Here is a 25769-nt window from a genome sequence, read left to right as displayed (position 1 = left end):
GTAGGGAAAAAGTTAGAGATGTTTTCGAATTTCCATCAATCCAAGGTTAACCTTCCTACTTTGTTCGACCTATACCAGGGAGTAGATAACCACGTTGACTCGAAAAGCGCGGGATGAGCACGCGTCAGCTTCTGGTGGGTCTACAGATACAATTGGTCGATCAATGGCTGCCAAGATCGGCTATCGACTATCTGCCGTCTCCAGGTGGGGTTGGGTTGCAATTAAATGTCTATGATTGGTTAGAAGGCTCTGCAGCAAACATGTAAGAATGTGGACCCAATGGAATTAAGCAAGACTAGTCCAAAATAGGCTGAGCTAACCAGATTAGTCTGAAACTTTGGAAATAAACGTAAAGGGGTCCGGTATCGGGAGGGGAGAGCCCCTCGGCCAATCATCGAAACCCATAGTTCAATGTGGTTTTTTGGCGAAGTGGTTTTTTAGGTAAAGGGAGTACCCAGCTGTGGATGCCTTACTCCGTCTGGAACCTGGGTTTTAACCAATTTACCCGGGGTCCTCTTGGACCTTCTATTCCGTATCCGGAGTAGTTTTTCGTAAACTCGAGTGGCCACAGGCCCACTCTGTCGATGTAACGTTGTGAGCATTGCAAAGAATGGTTCAGGTGAGCGTTTCAGCTGTTCTATATATAGAAATTTGATTTTGGGGTTTCTACAGTGACGCAGCCTGGTAGCGAGGAAAGTAATAATTAAAGTGCAATCCATTCCCCTACTCCGAGAGTTCGACCATCACTGAATATAATCACTAGAATATATATGGAATACGTTGTATCCTGCCTGAGACAAAAGAAAAACATTAAAAAACGGTGATTTGCACACAATGCCAACCTTGATTTAGGGACAATGCCGATCTGCCGTGTGGGAACTGCCAAGTTTGGAGCCCCATGCAGATGACAGGCCTCTGTTGGTCAAGGGTACCTGATTGACACTCGGCATTGAGGCGGATCGTCAACGTGGTAGATAAGGATCTGATTACTACGGAGTACTTTGGGAGAGATTTTCATTTCAGCCAGGTGATAATCGTTTTTACATGGACGATCGATTGTAAATTGAGGTCAAAATCCGGGGGTTTATGTATTTATTTCTCCGATGTTCCTGTGGTTGAACTGTCACATAAAATGTTTGACCGCCCTTTTTCTTTTTTTTTTTTTTTCAAAATTCCCAGCGGGTTTCTCGGGAAAGATAATTACTCAGTATGGAGTACGGAGCACGGAGTAGACGATGATGAAATCGCAAGGTGATTTAAAAAAAACATCTCAGGGTCCCAAAGGACGCGTCACTAATATGAGCCGTGTTGGAGAAAAGCGGTCAGCCCCGTTAAGGCCCCGTCTCGAAGACCTTGAAGAGCTCCCTCACAACATCCACCACTTTGTGATATGCTCCACCCCTCCCGTGTCTAGCAGGGGCCTTCTGACCCAGTGGACCTGTATAACCTATAGACTACCAGTGATACACTTTTACAATTCGACTCCATTTCCAGGCTGTGTCCATCCGGCACGCTCCGGCGCAATATTGCGGCCAAGGTATACCTTCCTTAAAAGTCACACTTTTTTTTTTGAACTACTGAACGCCATGGCAATGTATACAGATACAAATTGGGATTGAACCTAGCAAACTACATATCCACATCAAAAATCACAAACGTCTTGGCATCCACACTTTTCCATCTCACATCCCCCCTTCACCCACTCCAACCATGCACCCAAAAATCAGTACCCTCCAAACGCCACATTTGCCAACACAGTTGGCGTTTGTTAAAAGCGACGGAGTCCTGCCGGTGAGATGCCAAGTGGTGTCCACCAACACGGCATGGCTGCAAAAAAGGGGGGTTGCGCTTTGACTATAGTCCATCTGTTGCATTGCTTGTTTTTATTTTATTTTATTGGGTTCGGGTGTTGATTTGGGTGGTTGAGTTCGCGCCTTTTAATTTCAAGGGCTCCATATGGGCTATTCAAATGGGGAAACTTGAAGCTGAAGTAACCTGAACCTGGACCTGGACTATTTTTTTGCCCCTTTCACTGTGCAGTGTGGACTTAGGACTTGGGTGCCCGACTGACTGCCCAAGTGCTTTTCTTTTTCTTTTGGGAGATGCCCACCCCGACCGTCTAGACACGGTCGGAACTCTGGCCAGACTCGGGCGGTCTGTACTGAGACTTTTCTCCTGGGTGTTGACATATAGGTTAGATGTATACAAGATAAACCTAGTAGCTAACAGATAGATCCACACGGAGCAGACTCATATAATATACATAGAACCATTTATTGTCTCAGGCTGGTAACCATGGGTCTTAGCACTCGGAAACCAGACGACTTCGTTCCGAGGCCAAAGATGTCTTCAATAAACAGCCAAAAGACTAAAGTTCTTGGATAAAGTGCTTGGAGTAAGTTGATGGAGAGAAACCTAATCGATACTCCAATCTTAATCCGGTAACCCGAGACCCACGGTTGTCTTCGAGGCACACTTCCATCATCCATGGATGGCTACTCCTTCATCCTAGGTACTGCATCTGGCCGAGCAAGCCTCCTAGGTCAACCCTGGACCGAATGAAGACCGAACCCTCAATATTCGCCTGCGGCCCACAACCTTGGAACTTGGAGGTTGTTTAATTGCCAGTTTCCACGGTTGATGACCCGGTCTAAGTTTTTCTGGAAACCCGTGCAACCAAGGACGCCGTGGCGTTACCATGGTTCAGTGGAATGCGGAGAAGCTGAACAGCCTGAAAGCGAGAAAACTGGAATGGCACTTATTTTGGATTCGGTTCTGGATTTACGTCCATGGTCCCAAGCTCCCCGCTTAGATCTCCGCAGTGGCAAGCACCTTGGAACACGGTTGAACATGTTTTGTCCTCTCGTCCGGGAGAGCGGCGGTTGATCCTGATACCGGAAGGTTTTATGCTTTATGGTTGAATGTATAATACAAAAAGTATATGTTGTGTGTGTACTCCGTAAATGGTACTTCCGTCTGATGCCATACCTTTATTTCCCCCCCGAGCTAATCGCCAATCATTGATGGAGACTTTTTCAGTCTTTGTGATTGGATCGAATCAAGGTTATGTAAGTTTTCTTCAGCCTCTTCCTCGGCTTTTACTCGACGATCTGCCCCCTCTCGTGCCTTGTGATCAGCACTGCACGGAGTACAGACAGTACGGAGTACCTTTACCACAAGAGCGACCCCCGGGGTGTGACATCAATCCCCGAGTCTCGGGGACCATAATGAATCTCGGAAATTTATTTATTGCGAATTTCTACACTATTGAACAGCAAATTTGATCGGATAGAAGAGGAGATGCCTGGTTCCACAAGCACGAGGACATGGGGAATAATCTCCAAAACAATCCACACAGAGAGAAAAGAAACAAAATAGGGCAATAAATTGTGATATGTCCCATTCGGGCTCTTTATTCTACCGCGCTATTGCGGGAGCCGCGACCGCCAATTTGCCCAAAGCGGCGGCCCTTTTCCCGTTTTCCCACTCACCCTCCCACTCACCCCCATCGAAGGTCGCGCTGTTCCGCCCCTCTGACGTCGATGTCCAGCTGTCCCAATCCTAGACAGGGGAGGGGGAAATAGCATGGCTTGCAGCCCGTGGTCCCTTATCATGATAGGCCTAATACGAAGTTGTCATGGATTCCGTTTTCGTTCGCTCGGGTGCCTTAGGCGTGGATTTAAGGGTGTTCTATGTGATACAGCTCGCATGGCCCGGCTAATGGCAGCGTTGGTATTCAAACTTATTCCTTCATCCTGCAGGAGGCTTTTTTTTGTGTACCGCTGGGCGCGACCTCATTGCACGGTCGTATTTTTGTGTGCATTTGTGGTTTTGCGACCGAGGGAAGACTACACGGTGTGACGGATAAGAAGTTTTTGTTTTTGAGGTCGGAAAACCTATACCGAGTACGGAGTATAGTATTCGTATAGTAGAATGTGGTTCCCGCTCTCGCTCTAAGGTAGTTTTACTATCCCGTGTGGAGTATGCCCCATCGGACTGCACTGTACATCCTCCACATGTCAATGAAGCACAACATACTAAGACTACTCTGTATATTCGGTCTATAATTTCTGAAACAGGAGTCTTTCGGCTTAGGATGTCAAACGTCATCGCATTTTTGGCAAATTCCCTGACCGAATGGAATTAGAATGCAGTCAATAATGTAGGCGGCTAGTGATTCGATGCTCCCTTCTCTCTACTCCGTATGTAAGGTCGGGTTGACGCGCTAGACCCTCTCTGTGCCGTGTCAAAGGCCCCTCCATGGCTTAAGCCATTCCTTTTTATCTTTTTATCTTTTTTGTTTTATTCGAAAGAATAAGAACAGGAATTATGTTTATGTGCTAGGGCTATGATCCTGCAGCTTGCCAATAATGAGAGACTCCAGTATGCCATCTCAGATGTGGGTTTTTGTCTTTTAAGCCATGTCCTCTTTTTCCCTTTTTTTTTTTTTTTTTAGAAGGGTCTTGGAATGTTTTAGAGGTACATTTAATCCGTGGTGTACTGGAGAGTATTGGGTCAACTCGAACTAATGGTTATAGTCTGATAATCCCATTGAATAGACTGGCCTCCGTGCTCCGTCAAGAACTATCACTATAATCACTCATATTAGCCCCCACGGCAACGGGTATACCCTTTGACACTGGGATCTGCCCCGCTACATTGAAACAGCGGACTCAGGGCGAACCTTGGTGAGTTTATTTCTTGGCAGTCCCTTTCTTTCTTTTTTTTTTCTGATTTACTTTTTTCTTGCATGTTATTATAAATCATTATAGTTTTTTTTTTTTTTTTTTGTATTCATTTAATGCGTAAATTTCCTTTTTTGTTTCCTCTTCCCTCAAACACGGCAGAGTTGGGCCACTCATCAGCGTTCATCATGGCTAGTCTACAATTGAACATTCCCCTAGTCTACACCCCCTTTGATTCTGAGGTCACCGACTGCTTTTTGGGTCTCATGATTTTCTCCTTTTTCATCTCCTTATTATGTATGTTGTTAGTAGAAAAATACTGCTGGTTATGCTTTTTTTTCCCTGGTTACTTTCTACCTTCCACTCCGTATGGCTTGTTGTAATTGCTGCTCCGATGCCGGAGCCTAGCAACTTTTGACATTCTCATTTAAATACTGATAACACCGATTCTTTAGATCTTCCATTCCTCAGCCTAGTTGATGCTTAAGCAATTAATATATTTTAGACCCTGATTTACAAAGGGTAAATTGTATTACTAGTATACTTAGGGTCAATATAAAGAGTCATTTCAATATCCGAGGAACTGGTTCCCGTTGAGGACCACTTTTGCCTTAAGCAATGCCTCTCCTCCGCCAATCCTAAGAGGCCAATCCTAAGAGGGGGAATAAAAGAGAGAAATATTAATAATAAAAATTCTTAAAATGAGAAATCCAAAAAATGAAAACGAAAAAAAGTCAAAAATCAAAAACCATAAAAAAAAAATAATAATTAACGAAATAAAATAATAAAATAAAATAAAAATAAAAATAAAATAAATACCGGTATTATCATTTCCAGCGATCTGCAACCCCCGACGGGACGTCGTCAGTGGCACTTTGGAGTATATGGGATCATGCCTCACACCTTATATTCCTTCATAAGCTTCGCCGATCCCCTTCCCCAGACTGCCTCTGCTTTCTCTTTTACTCCCTTGAAAATTATAAAATAATTGTTGATCATCGGGTTTATCACTTTCTCTTTCATATTCCTCCGGATCAACACAGACGATCACTCTATTCCAAAGGAAACCCTTTGGAACTTGATCTTCGAATCCTCTCTCTCTATACAGCTTCTACACGCGATCGATTCGCGACTCTATCCCCCATGACGATGGTTATGGAAAACCAGAACCGCCCCTATGGCGGCATGAGCTTCGACAATGTCTACCACCACACCCCACCACAATTCACAGATCCGTGGGCGGCGCACACTTCGTCGCACTCGACACCCCCAGTCTATGCGACTTCCATGGGTAATGGTGCCAGCATGGGTCTCAGTCAGGTCAAGCAGGAGGAGGTGAACCGCACCGGAATGTCTATGCCGTACCCGAACATCCCTGTGTCCGCCCCCTCAATGGTGGCTGGGAGCACCTACGCAGCCGCCAGCTATGGCCCCGAGGTAATGGGAATGCAACATGAGGTGCCACGCACAACTTTCGACCAGGCTCCTTCCTACACAACCGCTCCCCCAATGAGCAGTTTCGCACCTTCCAGCTATGCATACGCCCCCATTCACCCCTCTCCGCAAGACGCACGCCGTATCTCGCACTCGTAAGTTGAATCCCGAGTCCGCGTCGCTTACCTGAGTCGCAAAAAAAAAAAAAAAAACTTACACAAATCCACAGAGATGCCGCTCGCGTTGGTTCTTCAGCCCCCGCTCCCACTTTCGGTGACGCGCTCGACGCCAGCCGTGGAATGGTCGCTCTCAGCCAGGACTTGACCCCGCGCAACATCTACGGCCCCGGCCCTCGCGGCACGCGAACCTCAGCCGATTCCTACGGTTTCCCCTCCACCCAGTCGTCCGCCTCATCCATCTCCTCCGGCAGCAACTACCCCTACTACAGCGCTTCGGTGGGTTCCGTCGACTCCTCCGTGACAGACTACAGCTCCACAACTTCCGAGTCATACGAATCGCGCACTCTTCCCCGGCCGACCAGCCTTTTGGCCGGCAGTGCCCCCCTGGCCCGCAATCAATGATGAGCCAATTCAGCTCCAAGATGCCTTCCAACACCCAGAAGAAGCACAAGTGCAAGGTCTGCGACAAGCGGTTCACACGTCCGTCTTCGCTCCAGACGCATATGTACAGCCACACTGGTGAAAAGCGTAAGTTTTCTATTTCTGAAGACAAGTCATTCGAAATCCATTCTAACATTTTTTTCTAGCATTCGCGTGTGATGTCGAAGGCTGCGGGCGGCACTTCTCTGTTGTCTCAAACCTGCGTCGACACAAGAAGGTCCACAAAGGCGAGAAGGACACTGGCTCTGGCGATGACGACGAGTAATCCGTGAATCAACCTTCATACGACAACATTATTCTATTCGACGCGGAAACCCCGTCGAATGCTCTCTCTCCTACCCCTTTCGCGCACACAGCGCCAGACCTTCCACCCGCCGCAAACTCGTTCTCCCTATGCCATGAGCCAATCCATGAACCAACTGCGTTGGCATGTTTTGTCCAAATGGCTCGCCCTTTCTCGTCTCCTTGTACAACAGCATGGATCACCTTTTTTTTTTTTCTTCTTTATCAACTCCCGACAAACATTTCCTGATCGGAGAGAGACGCTTATACATACCATACTCCTTCCAAAACGGTCTGTGATTTATGGGTATAATGGCTTCTGTTCGAGGGCCACAGGCAAGAGAGAGCCTTTTCTTTTCTTTTTTCTTTCATATTTCCATGTTTCCTTTGTTTTACCCACGTTATGACCATAGAGGTTTCCGGCTGGATGCGTTGTTTTCATTTCGTTTCTTATTCTTTCGCTAGACCTGGGCGTCACCTTTCTGCTTTTTCTCGATACCATGGGGGCTTGTGATGATTCGATGTTTCTTTATTTTCTCTCTGCAGGCCATACCCTGATTCTTTGTTTCGCTTCTTAATCTTCCATGGCATGCATTCTGCATTGCTTAAACCTATTACATTGTTATCCTTTTTGCCCCAGTCGCCTTTTTCCACCAAGTTTGCGTTTCAAGTGTCAAGTGCATGGGTTCACCTGCAAGTTTGGGTTGGTGTTGGTGATGATACCCATAGGAAGAAGCATTGTTCCTATCGTTTTGAAACTGGCTGGGCCTGGCCCTGTTCGTGTTTCATATTACAGTCGCTACTAAATATATTGTCTAATCAATCAAAGACATTCTGAACATTCTATCATTCCCTGTAGCTGTGTGGTTACCTGTCTTGATATGCAATCCTTTTGACCTTCTGTAATCACCTAGTCTCTCGATATCGCGAGAATCACAACCGTTCGAGTCTTCCACTCTTTCCAGCTCGCTCCGCTGCTGCTCTACCAGCACGACGTCCAAAGACAGCCCCAGACGTCAATCCACTTCCACCAGGGTAGTTATCATAGAAGATACCTCCAAGCATCTCACCCACACAATACAATCCAGGAACCTCATTATTCGTCGTCTCCGAAATGACCGCCGCAGTTTCAGGATTCACAGCCAATCCACCAAAGGTGAAAGTGATACCTGCCGTGACCTTGACAGCCAGGAACGGTGCCTTGTCAATAGGCAAGGCCCAATTCGACTTGGGAACAGCCAGTCCCTTAGTAGCAAGTCCATCCTTGACAGCAGGATTCCACCTCTTCTGCCCATCTCCATCCTCAACAGAGGCATTATACTCCTTAACACTTTCCACAAAGCGCGTAGGATCGACGAGTCCAACTTCCGCGCACTTCTCCGCAAGCTCCTCCAACGACGCACCCTCAATGCGCCGAACAACCTCACCCCGATACTCCTCCTCACGCAACCATGCCGCAGTCCGCGCATCCCAAACCTGGAACGCAACCTGTCCAGGCTGCTGAAGCACCCGCCGCCCAATCATCGCATACGTATAGTTCCGCATATCAAACCCTTCATCAACAAACCGTTCTCCATCCCGATTAACCATAATCCCAAGCGGATACCCACTCTTCGTAAACTCATTCGAAACCTCCCGGTTCCCCGAATCCGCCGGCGCATCTGCATCCCACGCCACACTATGGCATCCACTCCAATTCCCAGCCGTCTTAGCCGACACATCCCGCTGCGCAATCTGCAACATCTCACCCGTATTATACGGTGTACCACGCACACGCGCACCATCCCACCCAGGACCAAGCCATTGCGCCCGCAGCTGCGGGTTTGCCTCGAAACCGCCTGCGGCGAGAATGACCGCGCCGGCAGCGATGATAATTTTCTTGTGTACGCCAGCACTATCCGTGTTAACAACTTCAACACCGATAACAGTGCCGCTTGTCGGATCAGTTACTAGCGCCGTGGCAGCCGTGTCGAAGAACACATCCACGCCGGCGTTCCTCACCGCACGCAACTCATCCTCAACCAGACCCTTTCCGCCATCTTGGGTTTTCAGCGCGAGGCCGCCCCAGAACTTGATTCTGCCATTGACTTCGTACGCCTGGCGGTTGAAGGAGAGCTGGAAGCGGATGCCGTTCGCGGCTAGCCAGCCTACGGCGGTGCGCGAGTCGCGGACTAGAGCTGCTGATAGTGCGGGGTTGGTGCGGTTTCCTGTCATGCGCTGGAGATCGGCGGTGAAGTCTTGTTCTGTGTAACTTGACATGTCGATGCGGGATGCTTGTGTCGCGTCGGTGTTGTTGACTAGTGGGAGGAGGTCGCGGAGGCCATCGTGGACGGTGCGGAAGGCGCCGGCTGTGAAGTAGCTGTTACCCCCGGCCCATGAAACGGGGCTTTTGTCGATTACGGTCACTTTTAAGGTTGGGTTGGTTTGTGCCGCTGAAAGGGCGGCGCTGAGGCCGGCGTTGCCGCTGCCTATCACGAGGATATCGGTTTTTTGGGGTAAGGGCATGATGGGATTTGAAAGATTGTGACCTTGGAAGTTGGAGAGAAATTGGCTCGTAGAAGTAAGTGACTTATACTTGCGTTGGAAGTGTGGTTTTATACTCCGATGCATTTAGGGCTCTGCGGAGGTTCATTCTCCGGGTGCTCCCCCACAGTCCCCGCAGTCGGGATGTCGATCTCCGTGGGATTTGAATATTGTGACTGAGGTTTGAGTAGTGGCATGACAAGGGTACCCCGGCAGATTCGTCTGCGTAATTGAGCAATGTCGAGGGGGTCTATCCAACTCGTATTGTATATCTAGAGGCATATGAGCATCACAAGACGCATGGGCTGGCCTACTTCCCTACGGTGTAGGTCAATTGAGTTCAAAGTATGACATACTCGAAATGAATCGCAATGAGATTATGATAATTGATGTTCAACTAATATCTTAGTCGCCGGCTCTGATATGACCACGGCAGACAATGCAGAACCAGCCCCAACGCCAATGTGAGATCCCCATCCAACGGATGGAATGTACGCAGAAAATTACCGAGCTCGACAGCACCAGGCATACCGCAGCCCCATTTGCCTTGAACAGCGAACGTATCTAACGAATCCGGTCCAACTTGGCCCGGTTCATGGCAATCTGATCGTCGACAAAGTCGCTCTGTAGCCAGTTAGTCTCATATCCACAGAAATACCAAATTGAAGGGATCGCAAAAACTCACCTTGCCCATGATACGCTCCAGATGTCTGTTCTGCTCATCCAGCTCCTTGCCAGTGGCCTTGGCAAGACCGTTCAACCGACCAGTAGCACCACTGAGCAAATCCAAGTTCTGCTCGATCTCGTCCTCCATTGCCTCGTCCTCGCTATCTGCCTCGAATTGGTACTTGGCACGCTCGGTGACACTAGCCTTCTTGCCCTTGCCCTGTTTCGCCGCATCGCGGTCAATATCACGGAACACCTTCTCCATACGCTGATTAGTCGCGTGCGCCTCGGACCGTGTGCCTTCGCGGATTTCACGATCCTGACGGTGTGTATTGAGGGTCTTCTCATCGCGGTCACGCCGGCGTCGCGAGGCCGTGAACGGGTTGGACACGTGCACGGCGAACATGCTCTTATTGAGAGTCTTGAGCTCCTTTGCCTTCTCCTCCGCAATGCGGCCTTCAATGGTTGTCATGTCCAGACTCTTCTCCGTGTCGTGGACTGACTCGCCCTGAGCACCGAGTCGGGCCAGAGTAGCGCGACCGGTTTCTTCGGCTTGTGCGGCGGCTCGGAGTGCATTTCGTGTCGACGCCACATCACCCTGCTTCACGAAGCGTATCTCGTTCTTCGTCGCCTGGACTTCCTCTTCCTCCTCTTCTTCGGCTGTCAGCTGCCGATCCTGGAAGGTCGCCATGCTGTACTCGTTGCTGCCACCACCGTAGTTGTTTTGACCTTGACCATTTTGGCCCTCGGAATACGGCGGTGGTGAACCGGCCGAGTTTTCCGGTGACCGGTTCTTGTTCTTGTTGGCGCCGCCGAACAGCTCGTTGCGAGCGGAGTCTGCAGCCGCGGGGTCATTGGGATCGCCGCCGCCCAGACCTCCGTAGCCACCGCTTCCATACCGCGAGCCTGAGCCTGAAGCCGGGGAGCCGGCGCCTGCGCCAGATCCGCCGAATCGATCACTTCCGTAGCCGCCTTGGTTTCCATATTTGTTGGCGGAGTACTTGTTGTCGGGGGGGATGGAGTGGGGGGCTCTGCGACGAGCGGCCGCCGTTGGCAGCTGGGTGGTCGGCAGGCAAGGGGGCAACACCTGCGCCAATCTTGGCTTTAGTGTATGGGTCTACCGGAATTGGTTGAGCGTAAGGGTTCGGGGTAGTAGAGGGGCTTTTGTCCTTCTTCCGCGAGCCGAAGAGTGCTCGGCGGCTAGAGTCCTCGTCGCCGTCGGATTTCTTGAAAAGACCCATTATGTGCGGGGATACAGGGTTGTAAAGATCTGTTGAATGCAATTAAAATAGTCGAGAGTTAATGGAAGTACAAGAAAGTAAGGAGAAAGAAAATGAAATGAGACAAGAGAAAGAATTAATGTGAGACGCCTTCAGGGGAGCTAGATGTTGGAGATCGCCGCCTGATGATAATATACATACGAGGGGCATACCAAAGTTACCTAGAGGTATGTGGGAAATATAACAATTATAACCATACCAATACGAAAATTACCTAGTTACATCAGCAGTGGCAGTGCTAACCCAATGCGGGCGCAGTGGCACTTCAACGTCTCTGTTTATTTTTGGCCACAACATTGCCTCTGCTGCCTGGATGAAATGGCTCCTTTATCGGGGTCTGATGCGGACTACTTCAGGGACAAGGCGCGGAGGGATCTCTTAACTTTACTAGAAGGCGTGCGTACAGTTCCTTGATATTCTGATCTGCGCTAACTATCCTCCAGGCCCGGGGTAAGAAGAACCTCGTCATAAGCCAGGAGCTGGCCGGCCCAGTGGGGCTATTCGTCAAGTTCTCCGTGCTCCAAGAGTATGGTGTGGACCGGGTCTTCTTGCTGGAAAATGCAAACATCGACTCATCACAACGCAATGTTGTATTCCTTGTTCGTGGCGAGAAAGCTCGCCACGTTCGAATTGTGGCAGGTATGACATTGTCTCTTTTTTGCCCCCTTTCGGCTTGTTTCGCTGGCGTAGATTGGATCTCATTCATCTGGGTCCATGATGGGCCATCATTAGATTACACAGACGCTTTTTCACTCTATGTAATCTGGAGAAACGTTCCCTATATCGATATTCATCTTTACAACATTTTTACAAGCTCGTTTCATTAGGGCCCTTTCCTGCTATCTCTGATTGAGTGCCATCAGGACAAGCTGACATTTCTACCTTAGAACAAATCAAACGTCTGCAGAATAATGGAAACGTCGAACATGAGTTCTCCATCTTCTTCGCTCCAAGACGGACCCTAGTAAGCAATGCAGTCTTGGAGGAGGCGGGAATCACCGGTGACGTGAACATCGCCGAGCTTCCTCTCTATTTTATGCCTCTAGAACAAGATATCTTGTCACTAGAACTGGACGAATCGTTTGGGGACTTGTACTTGGTAAGTTGGCATAGGTTGCTAGTGCTTGAACAAGACATTTTCTGACCTTGCTATTCAGCACAAAGACCCCGGGTGTATCTTCCATGCCGCTAAGGCTCTTATGGGCGTCCAGCAACGCCATGGATATTTCCCACGCATTGTCGGAAAAGGCGACAATGCCCGACGTCTGGCAGATCTCCTGTTGCGTATGAGGAAAGAACTTGATGCAGAGGAGAGCTCCGGACTAGCTGATCCCTCTGCACGGGGGCTTTTACCAAGTGCGAGTGTAGAGAACCTGATCATCATAGACCGTGACGTGGACTTTGGGACGGCTCTTCTCACACAGCTCACCTATGAAGGCTTAATTGATGAATATGTCGGTATAAAGAACAATCAAGCAGACGTTGATACGAGCATTGTCGGCCCTGCTCCCACGCCACAGTCTCAAGAGTCATCCAAGACACCCCAGCAAGCCAAGCAAGGACTGAAAAGAAAGATCCAGCTTGATGCCTCGGACCAATTATTCAGCCAACTGCGAGATGCAAACTTTGCGATCGTGGGCGATATCCTGAATAAAGTGGCACGCCGCTTAGAAAATGAATACGAGAGCCGTCACACAGCTAAAACAACAGGCGAACTTCGAGAGTTTGTCAACCGATTACCAACCTACCAGCTGGAGCACCAGAGTCTTCGGACCCATACCAACCTCGCAGAGGAAATAATGCGGCTCACCCGCTCCGAAACCTTCCGCAAAACTTTAGAAGTTCAGCAAAACAACGCAGCCGGTGCCGACTCCACATACCAGCACGAGACAATTGAAGAGCTTATAGCTCGCGACGTCCCACTAAAGACTGTGCTACGCCTCCTGTGCTTAGAGTCCTGCATGTCTGGGGGTCTCCGTCCCCGCGACCTAGAGAGCTTTAAGAGACAGGTCGTTCAAGCCTATGGCCACCAGCACCTCCTCACATTCTGGGCACTAGAGAAAATGGAGCTTCTTCAGCCTAGATCCTCAGCAACAACAATGCTACTCCCTACATCTGGCGCGCAAGCAGGATTCAAGACAAACTATGGGTACTTGCGTAAGAACCTCCGTCTTGTCATCGAGGAGGTCAGCGAGAAGGACCCGAACGATATTTCGTACGTGTACAGTGGCTTTGCACCTCTCAGCGTCCGCCTGGTTCAATGCGTGTTACAAAAGTCCTACATGGTCTCGCTGATTAAGGGAGGTACGCCGGCCGCCTCGCTGAATACCGCTAGTACCACGTCGCCTGGCTGGCTTGGCTTCGAGGACGTTGTCAAGAGTGCTCGCGGTGCAACCTTCAGCATTGTCCAGAAGGGCGATGACAAGGCTGTGCGGGCTCGTCAAACGCTGAGCGGTAACTCTGCTACAAAGGCCGTGTATGTCTTTTTCTTGGGAGGCATCACATTCACGGAGATCGCTGCGTTGCGCTTCATTGCTGCGCAAGAGGCTCCACGGAGGAAGATTATTATCTGTACCACGAGTATCATTAGTGGTGATCGGATGATGGAGGCGGCTATCGAGAAGGGTAGCTTTGCCAAGGCGGAGTAAATGGGTTAATCTACACCTCAGTGATCATAATGATACATAGTTACATGTACACCGGATTTTAGACTGCGCGACATTGCTTTCCCTTTCCGCTTTAGTGCTCACCCCTAGACTTTGCTAACTCCCATCATTTGGTCCCATGAAAATGCTAAGAGATGGGAGCGAGGTGCTAGTCCGCTTCTATAGAACTTTGATAGGACTCCTATAGGACTATAAACATTGCAAATATATTAAACGTGACCTATATAAGATATATAGAAATGCTTTATATTTTTAACTATCCTAATTATATACCTAAATTTTTCGAGGAATAATTTCCTTAGTAATTAGTAATAGGAATAGCCTACATACACTAGCATCCATGCTACATTTAGCTCTTTACATAGGTTCGGAATGAACTGTAATCTCTTTCAATGATTATACTGTTATAACCAAACAGGTAAGCTCGCTCTAATGACCTTTCCCAACATGCTGGTGCTGTACAGTAGTTTTCGAATTCAGCTTGACATAAAACTCTATAAACTTGATTCTATTTAACAATACGTCTTTGGCATTTTTAGACCTTTATTTTCAAGTCATCAAGATAAGCATAGTTGACTATCTAACTATCCATGTTACATAATTTCAACATCTGTTTCGATTCTAGATCTCAACCTAATAAACAGATAGAGGTCCCAAAGATTGATTTAATAGTTAAATCCAGAATGAACTCCCATCAACCGGCCCTGATACCGCTCTATCACCTCCCCGAGCCGCACCATAACACCAGCAGAAAGGGTACGTATCTGCTCTTGCGGGTCAGTAACCGCTGAGCTGAGATCAGCCCGCGCAGCCGAAGGCGGCGTCCGGTCGAAGACCTGGGAAGCCCATTCGCGCAATTCGATCACCTGCGTGGCGTACTCGGTGACAAGACGCTGCTCGCCATTCGAGCCAGACGCAATGTTGAGATCCACTATAGCGAGGAAGAGGGATAGGAGTGCGGCAGTGACGGTTGGCTCGCTAGATGTTGAGGCTGTGTGTAGCGGTAAGAGGAGAGAGAGGGTTTCGTGGGTGAGGGCTGGGAGGAAGGGGGTGTGGGGGCCTGTTGTGGAGAGAATGAGGGTGAGGGTTTGGAGGAAGAGGGTTAGGAGATGGGGGATGAAGAATGGGTTGTATGAGGACGTGGAGGACCTGGAACGTGTTATTTTAAAGATTCGAAATGAGATAGAGAAACATAGAACATACGAGGAGAACTGCAGCATCATAATTTCAAATCTGCCCTGTAGTGGGAAGAAGAAACCCTCAGCAAGCACCTTGTGCAGATCTTTGATTGTGGAGTTTTGACGCTTGGTGTCACGCTGTTGGCGTTTCTTCTCGACTTCCATACGCGATGAGAAGGTTCGCACTTTGAGAGCATTGGGACCGGTCATTGTATCTGCTGCGTTGGCTGCGAGCGGTTCCAAGGATGTGCGGGACATTTCCCGAGTGAGCGTTGCAATGGGAGACTCCTTTGTTCCCGAGTACATGGCCTCTAGGGCAGGCGAGAGTCGTTTGGATGGGAATGAAGTATCGCCAGTAGTTGGGAGACGCAGTGCTTTTGCATCGTCTTCTCCATTCCCGGCTAACTCGCGAGCACTCAGACCCAGGGCTGTGAGAACAGCGGATCTCTGGACTTGAGAAATATCTCCATCGAAGTACATAGCAGTAAACCAGCGGCCCATCTTGAAGGGTTCGGACACAATGAGTGCAATCATGCTTTGTAAACGAGATTCATGGAATGACGGATGGTTGTTGTCATTTTGAAGACCCACGATGGTGAGAGCTAGCTCTTCGATCTGCTCGGCAAGTTCAGTTCCAAATCCTATCTTCCGACGAATTAAGGATGGAGCAGTGGTGATGGCTAGATGATAGCGCTCGACATTCTCAGTGTCTCGTAGAGACGGGATCAAATCACGGATGTATCTTACATTTGTTAGCGAGATCGATATCAGCTGGCAATCAGTACTCACACAGGCGCTGTTGGTTTATTCCGTTGGATCAACGTGGGATCATCATCAGAATCGTATGCATCGTTGTCTGGCTTTTCATACGGAATGAGGTCGTCATCTTCCTCTTCCTCTTCATCTTCGTCACTATCCTCGACTTCTTCAATAGCGACGATTTTGCTTGTATGGTGCCGGGAAAATTGTGCTTTCGGCTTTTGTGCAGGCTTGGAGCGGACCAGTTCTGGGTTTGCTGGCAATGCCTCTTGCAACGCTTTGATGGATTCAGGCGATCCGACCTTATCTTGGACCTTAGTCAAACTCAAATACCAAAGAGCTTCCTCGCTTCCCATCTCCTCTAGGTCAAATTTCAGCACTTTGTCTGGCTCCTCAATGAGTTCGGATATTCCTGTTCCAACAATCATGCCAAGAAGGCGCGCTCTGTTAGAAGACGCAGCCAGTCTATTTGAGACTGCATTAAGATATGCTGCAGACCGGCCTACTTCTTTCACTTGCGCTTGATCTAGCCGATAGAGATGGCCAGCGGCAAGAAGAATCACTTGTGCAGTTGCTATTCAATGTTAGATGCTAATATTTTGGGAACTGCGGACTGTGGAATATTGACAAACCATTCTGAACTACACTTGGGACATGTTTGATAGAGAACTTGTCTCCAAATTGCTCAAGGCTTCGTATGAGCAGTGACTTCAGCATATCTGTTGCTTGTTCTTAGTTTCATGTCTTCAAATGTTGTTTTTCCCTCAGCAGTGCAAACTTACCACCATGGCTACTGTAAGTGGCTAATAGTGCACGCCGTAGTCCTAATGTGCTTATCGAGCCACCTTGCGATTTTGAGAGCCATTCCACGACCTGGCTTTCCAGATCTGGCCGAGAAGAGATGATAGTGCAAATCAAAGTTGCCACTCCTTTGATGGGCTCTGAAGGGGCAATTGGCTGGCCCATTTTCACTGATAGATCATCTGAAAAGTGCTTTCGTTGTATATCACGGAAGATTGCTTCTACAAATGCAAGCTGCTCCGTGCGTCTGAGGTGGTCCAATAAGGTTCCGAAGTGCGCTGGCGAGTATTGCCGAATAAGTAGATCCGAATAGATTTCTTTGACAACCTGATCTGTGCGGCGTTAGTCTGGGGCTTAAATAGAGCCAGGCGTGCATATTTACCTGTATACCCAAGGCTTAAAGCTCGCCCTGTCAGCAAAGCAACTGAGGCCCAGTCGCTTTCGTTATCTGGGGCTAGTTTCGTCGCCATGTGAGAAATATTGCGACCAAGCCATGATGCATATTGGGAACCATTTCCAACCCAGGAGACCGAAGATACTGATTTTGACTCATCAACAATAGTAAGAGCCTCGGCTGCTGTTGATAGAATCTTGCCGGCAGCAACGAGCGACACGAGCTCTCTCCACGTAACTTGCTGTCGAGTTTTGTTGTCATAAATGATCGAAATGTCAGAAGACAGACGGAACAGGAAGTCTTTTGGGTCTAGCAAAGCAGCAAGCACAGCCAAAATATCCTGGATACCGAGTTGGCTGCTTGAACCCTGGGCTTGCTGGGCAGAAGCGCGGGCCGCGTTGATTAGAGATCGTAGCTGAGCCACCAAGGAACCGAGACCCGCAACGCTGCTAAGACATCTCAACAATGCTGCTCGAGCTTTGGCATCTTTTCCTTTGCTGTCTTTTGCATCTAGCGATCCCCAATGATTTGGAATCGTGGTACTGACTAAGATTTGGAGAATCTGGGCTGTGATGGGACTTGCAATCCGGAGATCGAAGTCCTTTGTAGTTTTATATTTGCTGAAGGGATCAAGGGCTGCTAGAATGGCAGATAGCTGTTCACGATCGGGATTGGCTTTGAGTAGATCTATCATGTGACGCGATGATAGATGTTCAGGATCGATGCCATTTCGTGCTGGGGGATCAGCATGCAGAGACTCCACAGCGGGTGCAACAAGGGCATCTGAATCTCGCTTGACAGTTTTCACTGCCGTCAGAAGGCCCTCCATTTTTTTGATATGAATATCAATTCGGGAGGAAACACAGATGTTGTGCCTGAGGTGAAGATTACAGTACCTAGGCGGGCTTGTGCTTAGTCAGCCACAGTCACGCCCCTGTGGGTACCTTGACTTGGCATAACCTGGAACCTCCTCCAACTGGAATCTGTTTTGTAGTCAGTGTTTCTGATAATAAACTTAAGTACCAATTGGCAGATGGAGAGTGCCAAACAGCCCAGGCTTCCTTTAAGGCAGTTCTATCTTTTTGTTTACATAACTTCAAGGTAGTTGGTCCGGCTGCAGTTTATTCGAACTCTGTTCCCTAATTTCAATGTCTATAAGACTTCAATATACAGCAGTCAAGAGAAATTCCACACTTCGAAGCAAGATATAATACGTTTAGTGTAACGTTCTCATATGTTTATAGCCCTCCCCCTCTCCCCCCAACTGGGTATCATACTCAAGCTTAAGTATAGCATTCAAATGACTGCACTATTATGATCGTTGTCTCACCCCCAGTGTGAAACTGCAGGTGAAACCAAGCCTATACTACTCATGACCTGTAACTGCTGTCATAAATTCGATTGTGCTGACCGTGCCTCTGAAACAGCTGCCTTGGCAAGAATGGCGACACTTGCTGCTGCATTTCCCATTGTGCCACTCGGCCTTTTGAAGAGTGTGCTGCATAAGATGCTAAATTGATAGAGGTTTTTTTTTCCCAGTAGATGGGCACTCACGCAAGCTAAAAGAGACATCGATGGCGTACCGGACGTAACATGAGAGTGTCATGAGAATCGTCGGTGCGTCTAGCCCTGAAGGATTTGCCGCCGATGAATCCGTGGCTCCAATGATATCTAAGGGTTTTCCCCCATGGGATGTGTCCACCTATCGCGACTGATCTAGATTATATTTGTTGTTGGATATCATCAAAAACGTTGCTCATATTTTGGCCGCATGTATATCTTCAGTCGGTAAATCTACCGACACCATGGACGTCGGCATGTTTGTGATGCTCGTCAATACAGGAGTGGCTGTTGTGACGTCCAATCTTGGCATATTGGCCGGGGGGCTTGAACTGGCCACACTGTCATGGAAAGATTACAACGTTGTAATTTCCACTGCTGGGATTGTTAAATGTGTACTTTTTGTTGTTGGAAGTGTTGCTTATTTCCTAGTCTATTATGACCCAAATAATCTGGAAGTTAGTATGCCCTGTGCTATGGTATGGCAGGGCACGTTGGCCGGCAAGATCTATTTGCAGTGCTTTATGTGGACTCTGGAGTTTCATACAGCATGAGTCTTGGAGGCCATTTACTGGCCAGATGGATCACCAGCCTGAGTAAGCTGTTTCGGTCCCTTTTCCTTGCTCAGTGGTATCACTCTTTCGGATTACTCTATATACATTTAGGTTGTTTCAAGACTTTCTGTTGTCTCCATCGTCTCTCTCTCGCCCAATATCAGTAGGAATCAACAGCCAGCAATAGCTATTTCAGACAATTCATATCACAATCTTTTCAACCCCTGTTATTGCTGGCCTAAGAAGCGATCGTTGTCAAGCCTTTCAAACTCCAAGATCACGTAAAGAGTCTCGAAGAGAGTTTGTCCAAAAAGTGCCATGGGGCCATTCGAGGAACAATCCCACGTCTTGATATTTAGTGTGACGCTTTCACCAGAGCAACCCACATAGCTCCTAGTGGAGACATTGTAATTCCGCTTTCCTTCGAATTCATTAGAGTTGGAAGCTTATCAAGGTTGTCGACCGTCGACAGCAGACATGATACCTCTGGGCCTGTACCAGACTCTGTCGAATTTGTCATAAACAGGAGGCCAGCAAGTACACTCAGTAGAACCGGGGCACCATATCCCTCCGAACCTTCATCAAACGGATGAAGGAGATCATGTATCCACTCTCAAGCCTGAGGGTCGATCTGGAGAGAAGAAGAGTTTCGTTTGTGTCTACTGCGGTTTGTTGGACCAGGGTCATCACGTGATTAAGTTGAGCAGACCGGACTGAAATCTACGCAGGAAGCCCAACTAGGCAACTCTGAGGTGCCCAGGTGAGCTCATAAAAGCGGCAGCTAAGATAGCCCCACCTGACCACGGGAGCAAGTCAAATACGTCTAACTATTTACTCTCTTCAGTTGTCCATGACAGGATCCTACCAACATGGATGTGGATTCTGAAACCCCAGATATCCCGGAATCTCCGATTTATGTGGACCAGCAAGGTCGATGGTACGTTGGACGACTCTCAAGACCTCAATCTGCTCTAATACCTCACAGGAAGCATCTCTACAACGTCCTAAGTAAACGTGGTCCTTTTACAGATGAAGACTGGAACCCTGGCCCCGAGCCTATCAGTGCTCTGGAATCTTCCAAAATCTTGTAAGTTGGTTCACTTCGGAGATATTACTTTTGCTAACATGAATTCTAGGGTGATGTTTGTCAACCTTGCAAAGTTCTGTTATTCTATCAAGATGTAGAACTGACTGAAATCTAGCGGAGCTGGTGGACTAGGATGCGAGATCTTAAAGAATCTCGCACTGTCGGGATTCAAAGATATTCATGTCATCGACATGGGTATGTGTTTCAACTCAGAATGCCGAGACCAGAAGCTCACAGTTGACAGACACTATTGACATATCAAATCTCAATCGGCAGTTCCTGTTCCGCCAGGCAGATATCGGGAAGCCCAAAGCTGAAGTTGCCGCTGCTTTTGTGCAAAAGCGAGTGAAGGGAGTGAATATCACACCCTACGTCGGCAAGATCCAGGACAAAGATGAAGACTACTACATGCAATTTAATATTGTCATCTGTGGCTTGGATAGTATCGAAGCTCGACGCTGGATAAATTCCACGTTAATCTCGATGGTCGACGAGGATGACCCTTCGAGCCTGAAGCCACTTGTTGATGGTGGAACCGAAGGTATCTACCTTGATCGTGAAACTCAGTAAAGAACATGTTGCTGATCTATCAAATAGGTTTCAAGGGCCAAGCTCGTGTCATTCTACCTTCTATCTCATCCTGCATTGAGTGCCAACTGGATATGCACGCCCCTCGCGCAGCAGTTCCCCTCTGCACAATTGCCACCATCCCACGCCAACCTCAACACTGCATCGAATGGGCGCACCAGATTGCATGGCAAGAGAAGCGCAAAGATGACACCTTTGACGGCGACAACTTAGAACACATATCGTGGATATACAATGCCGCTTATGAACGTGCCCAGCACTTCCATATACACGGCGTAACCTTCCAGATGACCCAGGGTGTGGTCAAAAATATCATTCCGGCTATTGCATCGACAAACGCCGTCATTGCAGCCTCCACAACTTCAGAAGTGCTCAAGATCGCCACTGGCTGCAATCCATTCCTAACTAACTACATGATGTATGCTGGCGAGGAAGGGGTGTACACCTACACTTTCGAGGCGGAGAAGAAGCCCGATTGCCCCGTGTGCGGAGAACTTGCCCGGAAGTTGGACGTGGATCCCAATATGACACTGGGCGAGTTCATCGACAGCCTCGGGGAGAGGGCCGAAGCTCAATTGAAGAAGCCTAGTATGCGGACTGAAGAGAAGACCCTCTACCAGCGCTTCCCACCCCAGCTGGAGGAAATGACCAGACCTCACCTGGTAAAAAAGCTGGCAGATTTGATCGAGGATGGCGAGGAAGTCGCCGTGAGCGACCCCGCGTACACCACCACATTCCGCTTCCGTCTTCACTTCAAATAGAGGGAATACTACCTCTCATTTGAAAATTACAATAAATCACAATTTTTATGACCGGGATGATTAGCCTTAGTTAACTGCGTAGAATTCAAAAGATAGAGGTTGGGCTCTTTTCTAAGACAATTAACACATCCAGACTCCAGCCTCGTGAGGCGAAGCCCTGACCGACTTTTAGTAAATGTACAGCGCAAAGGCAGCGAAAAAAAAAATCCAACGCCAAAGAATGCATATAGTAAGGTGTAGAAGAGAAAGGGCCCATTGATCAACCCATCAGATCGGTCAAACCTCTCTTCCACCGGTTGCACTTCAGCTTCATAACCTTAACAGCCTCCAGGAAGAGCATGTCACTCTCGAATTGACCCGTGCTCTCCACGTTGAAGATGAAGTGATCCCGCACCCGTCCCAGCTTGACCTTACCCTGGAACTCTTCGTGGCGCAGACACTCTCTGCTGACAGTATCATTGAACGCATCCTTAACGACGGCCTTCTGCTCGCCGGCATGGCCCTCGTATCCACTTCCAGGCTGCGCAGCCTCAGCAGAGGTAACGGGCTCAAGGCCGATCACACCCTTGGGGAAGCACTTGGCAAACTTCTTCGCATCCTCACCGATGATGGGACGCTCAATCTTAATATCAGGCAAGAGACGGTATGAAGCGGTAGCCACGGGCGAGAACTTGGCGTGGTCAGCACCGATACCCTTCTGGCAGTGGAGTTCCATCTCGATCTTCTGGCCAGGGCGGAGCTTGGCAATCAGAATGTCCGGGTTGACAGGTGCGATAGCACCATCGCCGACGAAGAACTGTTCCTGGCGTCCGACGGGCATGTACATGAGGTCCTTGGCGTAAACATGGGCGTTGGTGTACAGCTTGCGGGGGTCCTGCTCGTCCTTGTCTGCGTACTCGTTCTTGTAGCATTCCACGTCGAGGTGGAGCACAATGGTGTTGAAGTCGCAGGGGCCATCTTCCTCCTCGCCTCCATCTTCGGACGCCTTCTTGAACCAGTGCATCCAGTTGATTCCCTCAATGGAGCCCTTGAGGGGGATCAGGCCCAGTCGTTGTGCGAGCACTTCGTCTTGAATGACGGAAGTGTTGTTGTGAATGAAGCAGTCTTCAATGGCGATGGTGGGGATCTCGGCCATAAGGATACGACGGAAAGCGTTGGCGACAGCGGCGTCGAGTCCGATGAGCGAGAAGGAAGCCTCGAACCGTTCATTGCGGTGGAATTCGACTTGGAAATTCTGTTGGATTTAAATGGTTAGAGTTGACTGAGTCCAGCAGAGTATACCTTCTGGATGATATTTCAGCACATACATTCTTGAATTCATCGAGTGCCCATCCATGCGACTCTCCGGGCCAGTGGCCAGGAAAATCTGTGGAGGGGATATTGGTGACGGTTTCCGCATTAATGCCGATGATCTGGGACGATTAGTATTCTGAGCTGCATGGAATCATTGTTGAAGACATACACGGCGGCGCTGCAGCTCCTCCTGCGAGGGAACAAGAGGCGCCATGGTGAGCAATTATAGAGGGTCTGGTGAAGGTTGATGGTAAAATCCGCGATCACCGATAAGAGAGATTTCTCGAAGCAATTTTCTAGTTTGCCTGAGGCATAAACGGGGCCTTTATTCTGCAGACATAATGATAAATTATATAATCAGGGAATGCAAGATTACGTGAGGAAAGCATAACGCTAAACCAAAGGCAGGTTAGCGTGGAGCCATCACGCACACAGTATAGTGGCCTCTTCAAGCCAACCAGCGTACGGCTGATGACCCGGCAGCTTTTCACGTGACGAGCCAAAATGCGACTCCCAACTTGAGACCTTCAGCGAGTTCCCTATCCGTAGCGAGCCATATCCACCCATTGAATGCGCCTGGATTGAGGATCATCTCCCCTCTTTTCCCTCTTGGACCTCCAATTCTCCATCCTCCATGGCCGCTTCTTTCGCTCGCCTAGCGGGCAATGCGCCCAAAAGGCTCTGCCTCCGCCCCTCCTCTCTCAACACATCCATTCCTCGTTCCCGCTCGATAGCCACCTCTGTTCCTCGCCGTCAGGCAGAGGCTACTAGCTACCAGGCCACACGACTTGTGCCGACCGACCCGACCTTCACCTCTATCGCCAACAAGGGTCTTCCCGAGGACTCCGATGCTGCTGGCCTTGAATCCGAGGCCGAAGGGATCGACCGCAAGATCCGTCATTACACTGTCAACTTCGGTCCTCAGCATCCCGCTGCTCACGGTGTGCTCCGATTGATTCTGGAACTCAATGGCGAAGAGATCGTTCGCTCCGATCCCCACGTCGGTTTACTTCACCGTGGTACTGAGAAGTTGATCGAGTACAAGACCTACATGCAGGCTCTGCCTTACTTTGACCGATTGGATTACGTCTCCATGATGACGAACGAGCAGTGCTTCTCCTTGGCTGTTGAGAAGCTGTTGAACGTCGACATCCCTGAGCGTGCCAAGTGGATCCGCACCATGTTCGGCGAGATGACCCGAATCCTGAACCACCTCATGTCCGTCCTGTCCCACGCAATGGACGTTGGTGCCCTGACTCCTTTCCTGTGGGGTTTCGAGGAGCGTGAGAAGCTCATGGTGAGTAATTGAGAGCTTCGAAAAGCCCCCACGGCCAGGTCTTGTTTACTGACACATCGGGTGCTTTAGGAATTCTACGAGCGTGTCTCCGGTGCCCGTCTTCACGCTGCTTACGTTCGCCCCGGTGGTGTGTCACAGGATATCCCCCTTGGTCTTTTGGACGACATCTACCAGTGGGCCACTCAGTTCGGTGACCGCATCGACGAGACCGAGGAGCTGCTCACGGATAACCGTATCTGGAAGGCCAGAACCCAGGGTGTCGGTGTTGTTAACGCCACCGATGCTCTCAGCATGAGTTTCACTGGTGTCATGCTCCGTGGCTCGGGTGTCCCCTATGATATCCGCAAGTCGCAGCCGTACGATGCCTATGACCAGGTTGAGTTCGACGTCCCCGTCGGTGTCAACGGTGACTGCTACGACCGTTACCTCTGCCGTATGGAGGAGTTCCGTCAGTCCCTCCGCATCATCCACCAGTGCCTGAACAAGATGCCCGCTGGTCCGGTCCGTGTTGAGGACTACAAGATCTCCCCTCCTCCCCGTGCCGCCATGAAGGAGAACATGGAGGCTCTCATTCACCACTTCCTTCTCTTCACCAAGGGTTACTCCGTTCCCCCTGGTGAGACCTACTCAGCCATTGAGGCCCCCAAGGGTGAGATGGGTGTCTTCCTGGTCAGTGATGGCAGTGAGCGGCCATACCGCTGCAAGATCCGTGCTCCTGGTTTCGCCCACTTGGGTGGCTTCGATCAGGTGTCTCGTGGTCACCTGCTCGCCGATGCTGTCGCAATTATCGGTAAGTCTTTGTTTCCTTGTTTGATTCAATTCCCCGCTTCTAACATCGAATGTCTTCTAGGTACTATGGATCTTGTGTTCGGTGAGGTTGACCGATAGACGGTATTGGTAACGCAATAATAAAAAAGAAAAACCAAACCCGAAGAAAACCTTCCCATGGCACCCTCTTAGATGGTTAGATTCGCCTGTGCTGGGGAAAAAATCAGAAAAGAGGAACCAACCATTTTCCTTTATGTGATCTATAAACCCTGGAACTTTCGACGCTGGCTAGGGTGTACCAAATGTTCCATGTTTTCTTCCCATGGCGTTGTGCTATTATGTCTTGTCCTTCTCCTTTGTGTGTCTGTTTTTTTTTTCCCTACCTCTACTGCTTCAAACAAGCCCTGTGTATAGTGAACATCTGATTCTTCTTCCGTGAGCTGTTTCTAATGTAGGGATATCATCTATGAATCTAACCAGCATTGAGCTTAAGCCTGATAAATATACCTTTTGATCAGAATCTATGTATATACTAGTAGACCCTGCATAGGCTGATAATTAATGGGGAAATAA

At 49.0% G+C, this 25769-nt stretch overlaps 9 protein-coding genes across 9 annotated transcripts; 5 read left to right on the top strand and 4 right to left on the bottom strand.

Moving 5' to 3' along the window:
* Positions 1-5828: 5828 nt before the first annotated feature.
* Positions 5829-6700, top strand: N7487_005495 (uncharacterized protein; the record flags this gene model as incomplete). The annotated part of the gene is made up of 2 exons (XM_056873242.1): positions 5829-6274; positions 6349-6700. The coding sequence occupies 2 exons, from the start codon at positions 5829-5831 to the stop codon at positions 6698-6700; spliced, it is 798 nt and encodes a 265-aa protein (XP_056730962.1).
* Positions 6701-6720: 20 nt separating this feature from the next.
* N7487_005494 (Zinc finger C2H2) lies at positions 6721-7004 on the top strand (the record flags this gene model as incomplete). The annotated part of the gene is made up of 2 exons (XM_056873241.1): positions 6721-6826; positions 6886-7004. 2 exons carry the CDS (start codon positions 6721-6723, stop codon positions 7002-7004), a joined length of 225 nt encoding a protein of 74 aa, XP_056730961.1.
* A 950-nt stretch (positions 7005-7954) lies between these two features.
* Positions 7955-9526, bottom strand: N7487_005493 (uncharacterized protein; the record flags this gene model as incomplete). The annotated part of the gene is made up of 2 exons (XM_056873240.1): positions 7955-9098; positions 9279-9526. The coding sequence occupies 2 exons, from the start codon at positions 9524-9526 to the stop codon at positions 7955-7957; spliced, it is 1392 nt and encodes a 463-aa protein (XP_056730960.1).
* A 374-nt stretch (positions 9527-9900) lies between these two features.
* Positions 9901-11451, bottom strand: N7487_005492 (putative plasma membrane SNARE protein (Sec9); the record flags this gene model as incomplete). Its single annotated transcript, XM_056873239.1, has 3 exons — positions 9901-10168; positions 10230-11210; positions 11296-11451. 3 exons carry the CDS (start codon positions 11449-11451, stop codon positions 10109-10111), a joined length of 1197 nt encoding a protein of 398 aa, XP_056730959.1. The 3' UTR covers positions 9901-10108.
* A 285-nt stretch (positions 11452-11736) lies between these two features.
* On the top strand, positions 11737-14138 carry N7487_005491 (Sec1 family protein; the record flags this gene model as incomplete). The annotated part of the gene is made up of 4 exons (XM_056873238.1): positions 11737-11886; positions 11934-12129; positions 12378-12589; positions 12648-14138. 4 exons carry the CDS (start codon positions 11737-11739, stop codon positions 14136-14138), a joined length of 2049 nt encoding a protein of 682 aa, XP_056730958.1.
* A 683-nt stretch (positions 14139-14821) lies between these two features.
* On the bottom strand, positions 14822-18117 carry N7487_005490 (telomere length regulation TEL2 family protein; the record flags this gene model as incomplete). The annotated part of the gene is made up of 6 exons (XM_056873237.1): positions 14822-15305; positions 15360-16076; positions 16124-16667; positions 16726-16812; positions 16876-17226; positions 17277-18117. The coding sequence occupies 6 exons, from the start codon at positions 18115-18117 to the stop codon at positions 14822-14824; spliced, it is 3024 nt and encodes a 1007-aa protein (XP_056730957.1).
* Positions 18118-20271: 2154 nt separating this feature from the next.
* Positions 20272-21838, top strand: N7487_005489 (NEDD8-activating protein UBA3; the record flags this gene model as incomplete). The annotated part of the gene is made up of 6 exons (XM_056873236.1): positions 20272-20339; positions 20388-20489; positions 20539-20544; positions 20605-20684; positions 20734-21030; positions 21087-21838. The coding sequence occupies 6 exons, from the start codon at positions 20272-20274 to the stop codon at positions 21836-21838; spliced, it is 1305 nt and encodes a 434-aa protein (XP_056730956.1).
* A 259-nt stretch (positions 21839-22097) lies between these two features.
* On the bottom strand, positions 22098-23345 carry N7487_005488 (DNA-directed RNA polymerase core subunit RPC40; the record flags this gene model as incomplete). Its single annotated transcript, XM_056873235.1, has 3 exons — positions 22098-23072; positions 23146-23250; positions 23301-23345. The coding sequence occupies 3 exons, from the start codon at positions 23343-23345 to the stop codon at positions 22098-22100; spliced, it is 1125 nt and encodes a 374-aa protein (XP_056730955.1).
* Positions 23346-23673: 328 nt separating this feature from the next.
* Positions 23674-25563, top strand: N7487_005487 (NADH-quinone oxidoreductase subunit D). Its single transcript, XM_056873234.1, has 3 exons — positions 23674-24428; positions 24498-25218; positions 25279-25563. The coding sequence occupies exons 1-3, from the start codon at positions 23766-23768 to the stop codon at positions 25314-25316; spliced, it is 1422 nt and encodes a 473-aa protein (XP_056730954.1). The 5' UTR covers positions 23674-23765; the 3' UTR covers positions 25317-25563.
* The last annotated feature ends 206 nt before the right edge of the window (positions 25564-25769 follow it).

This window comes from Penicillium crustosum (genome assembly GCF_028827405.1).
Source record: "Penicillium crustosum strain IBT 35664 chromosome Unknown utg000002l_segment0_segment0, whole genome shotgun sequence".
Classification (NCBI taxonomy): domain Eukaryota; kingdom Fungi; phylum Ascomycota; class Eurotiomycetes; order Eurotiales; family Aspergillaceae; genus Penicillium; species Penicillium crustosum.
Note: the sequence above shows the minus strand (reverse complement) of the source record. Positions and strands in the feature narration are given on the sequence as shown.

What these genes read in the sequence shown, in the direction of transcription:
- N7487_005487 (XM_056873234.1), top strand. Translation starts at nt 23,766, where the DNA reads ATGGCCGCTTCTTTCGCTCGCCTAGCGGGCAATGCGCCCAAAAGGCTC. An exon ending in AGGAGCGTGAGAAGCTCATG is followed by an intron (nt 24,429 to 24,497) that starts GTGAGTAATTGA and finishes CGGGTGCTTTAG; the next exon opens with GAATTCTACGAGCGTGTCTC. An exon ending in CGATGCTGTCGCAATTATCG is followed by an intron (nt 25,219 to 25,278) that starts GTAAGTCTTTGT and finishes AATGTCTTCTAG; the next exon opens with GTACTATGGATCTTGTGTTC.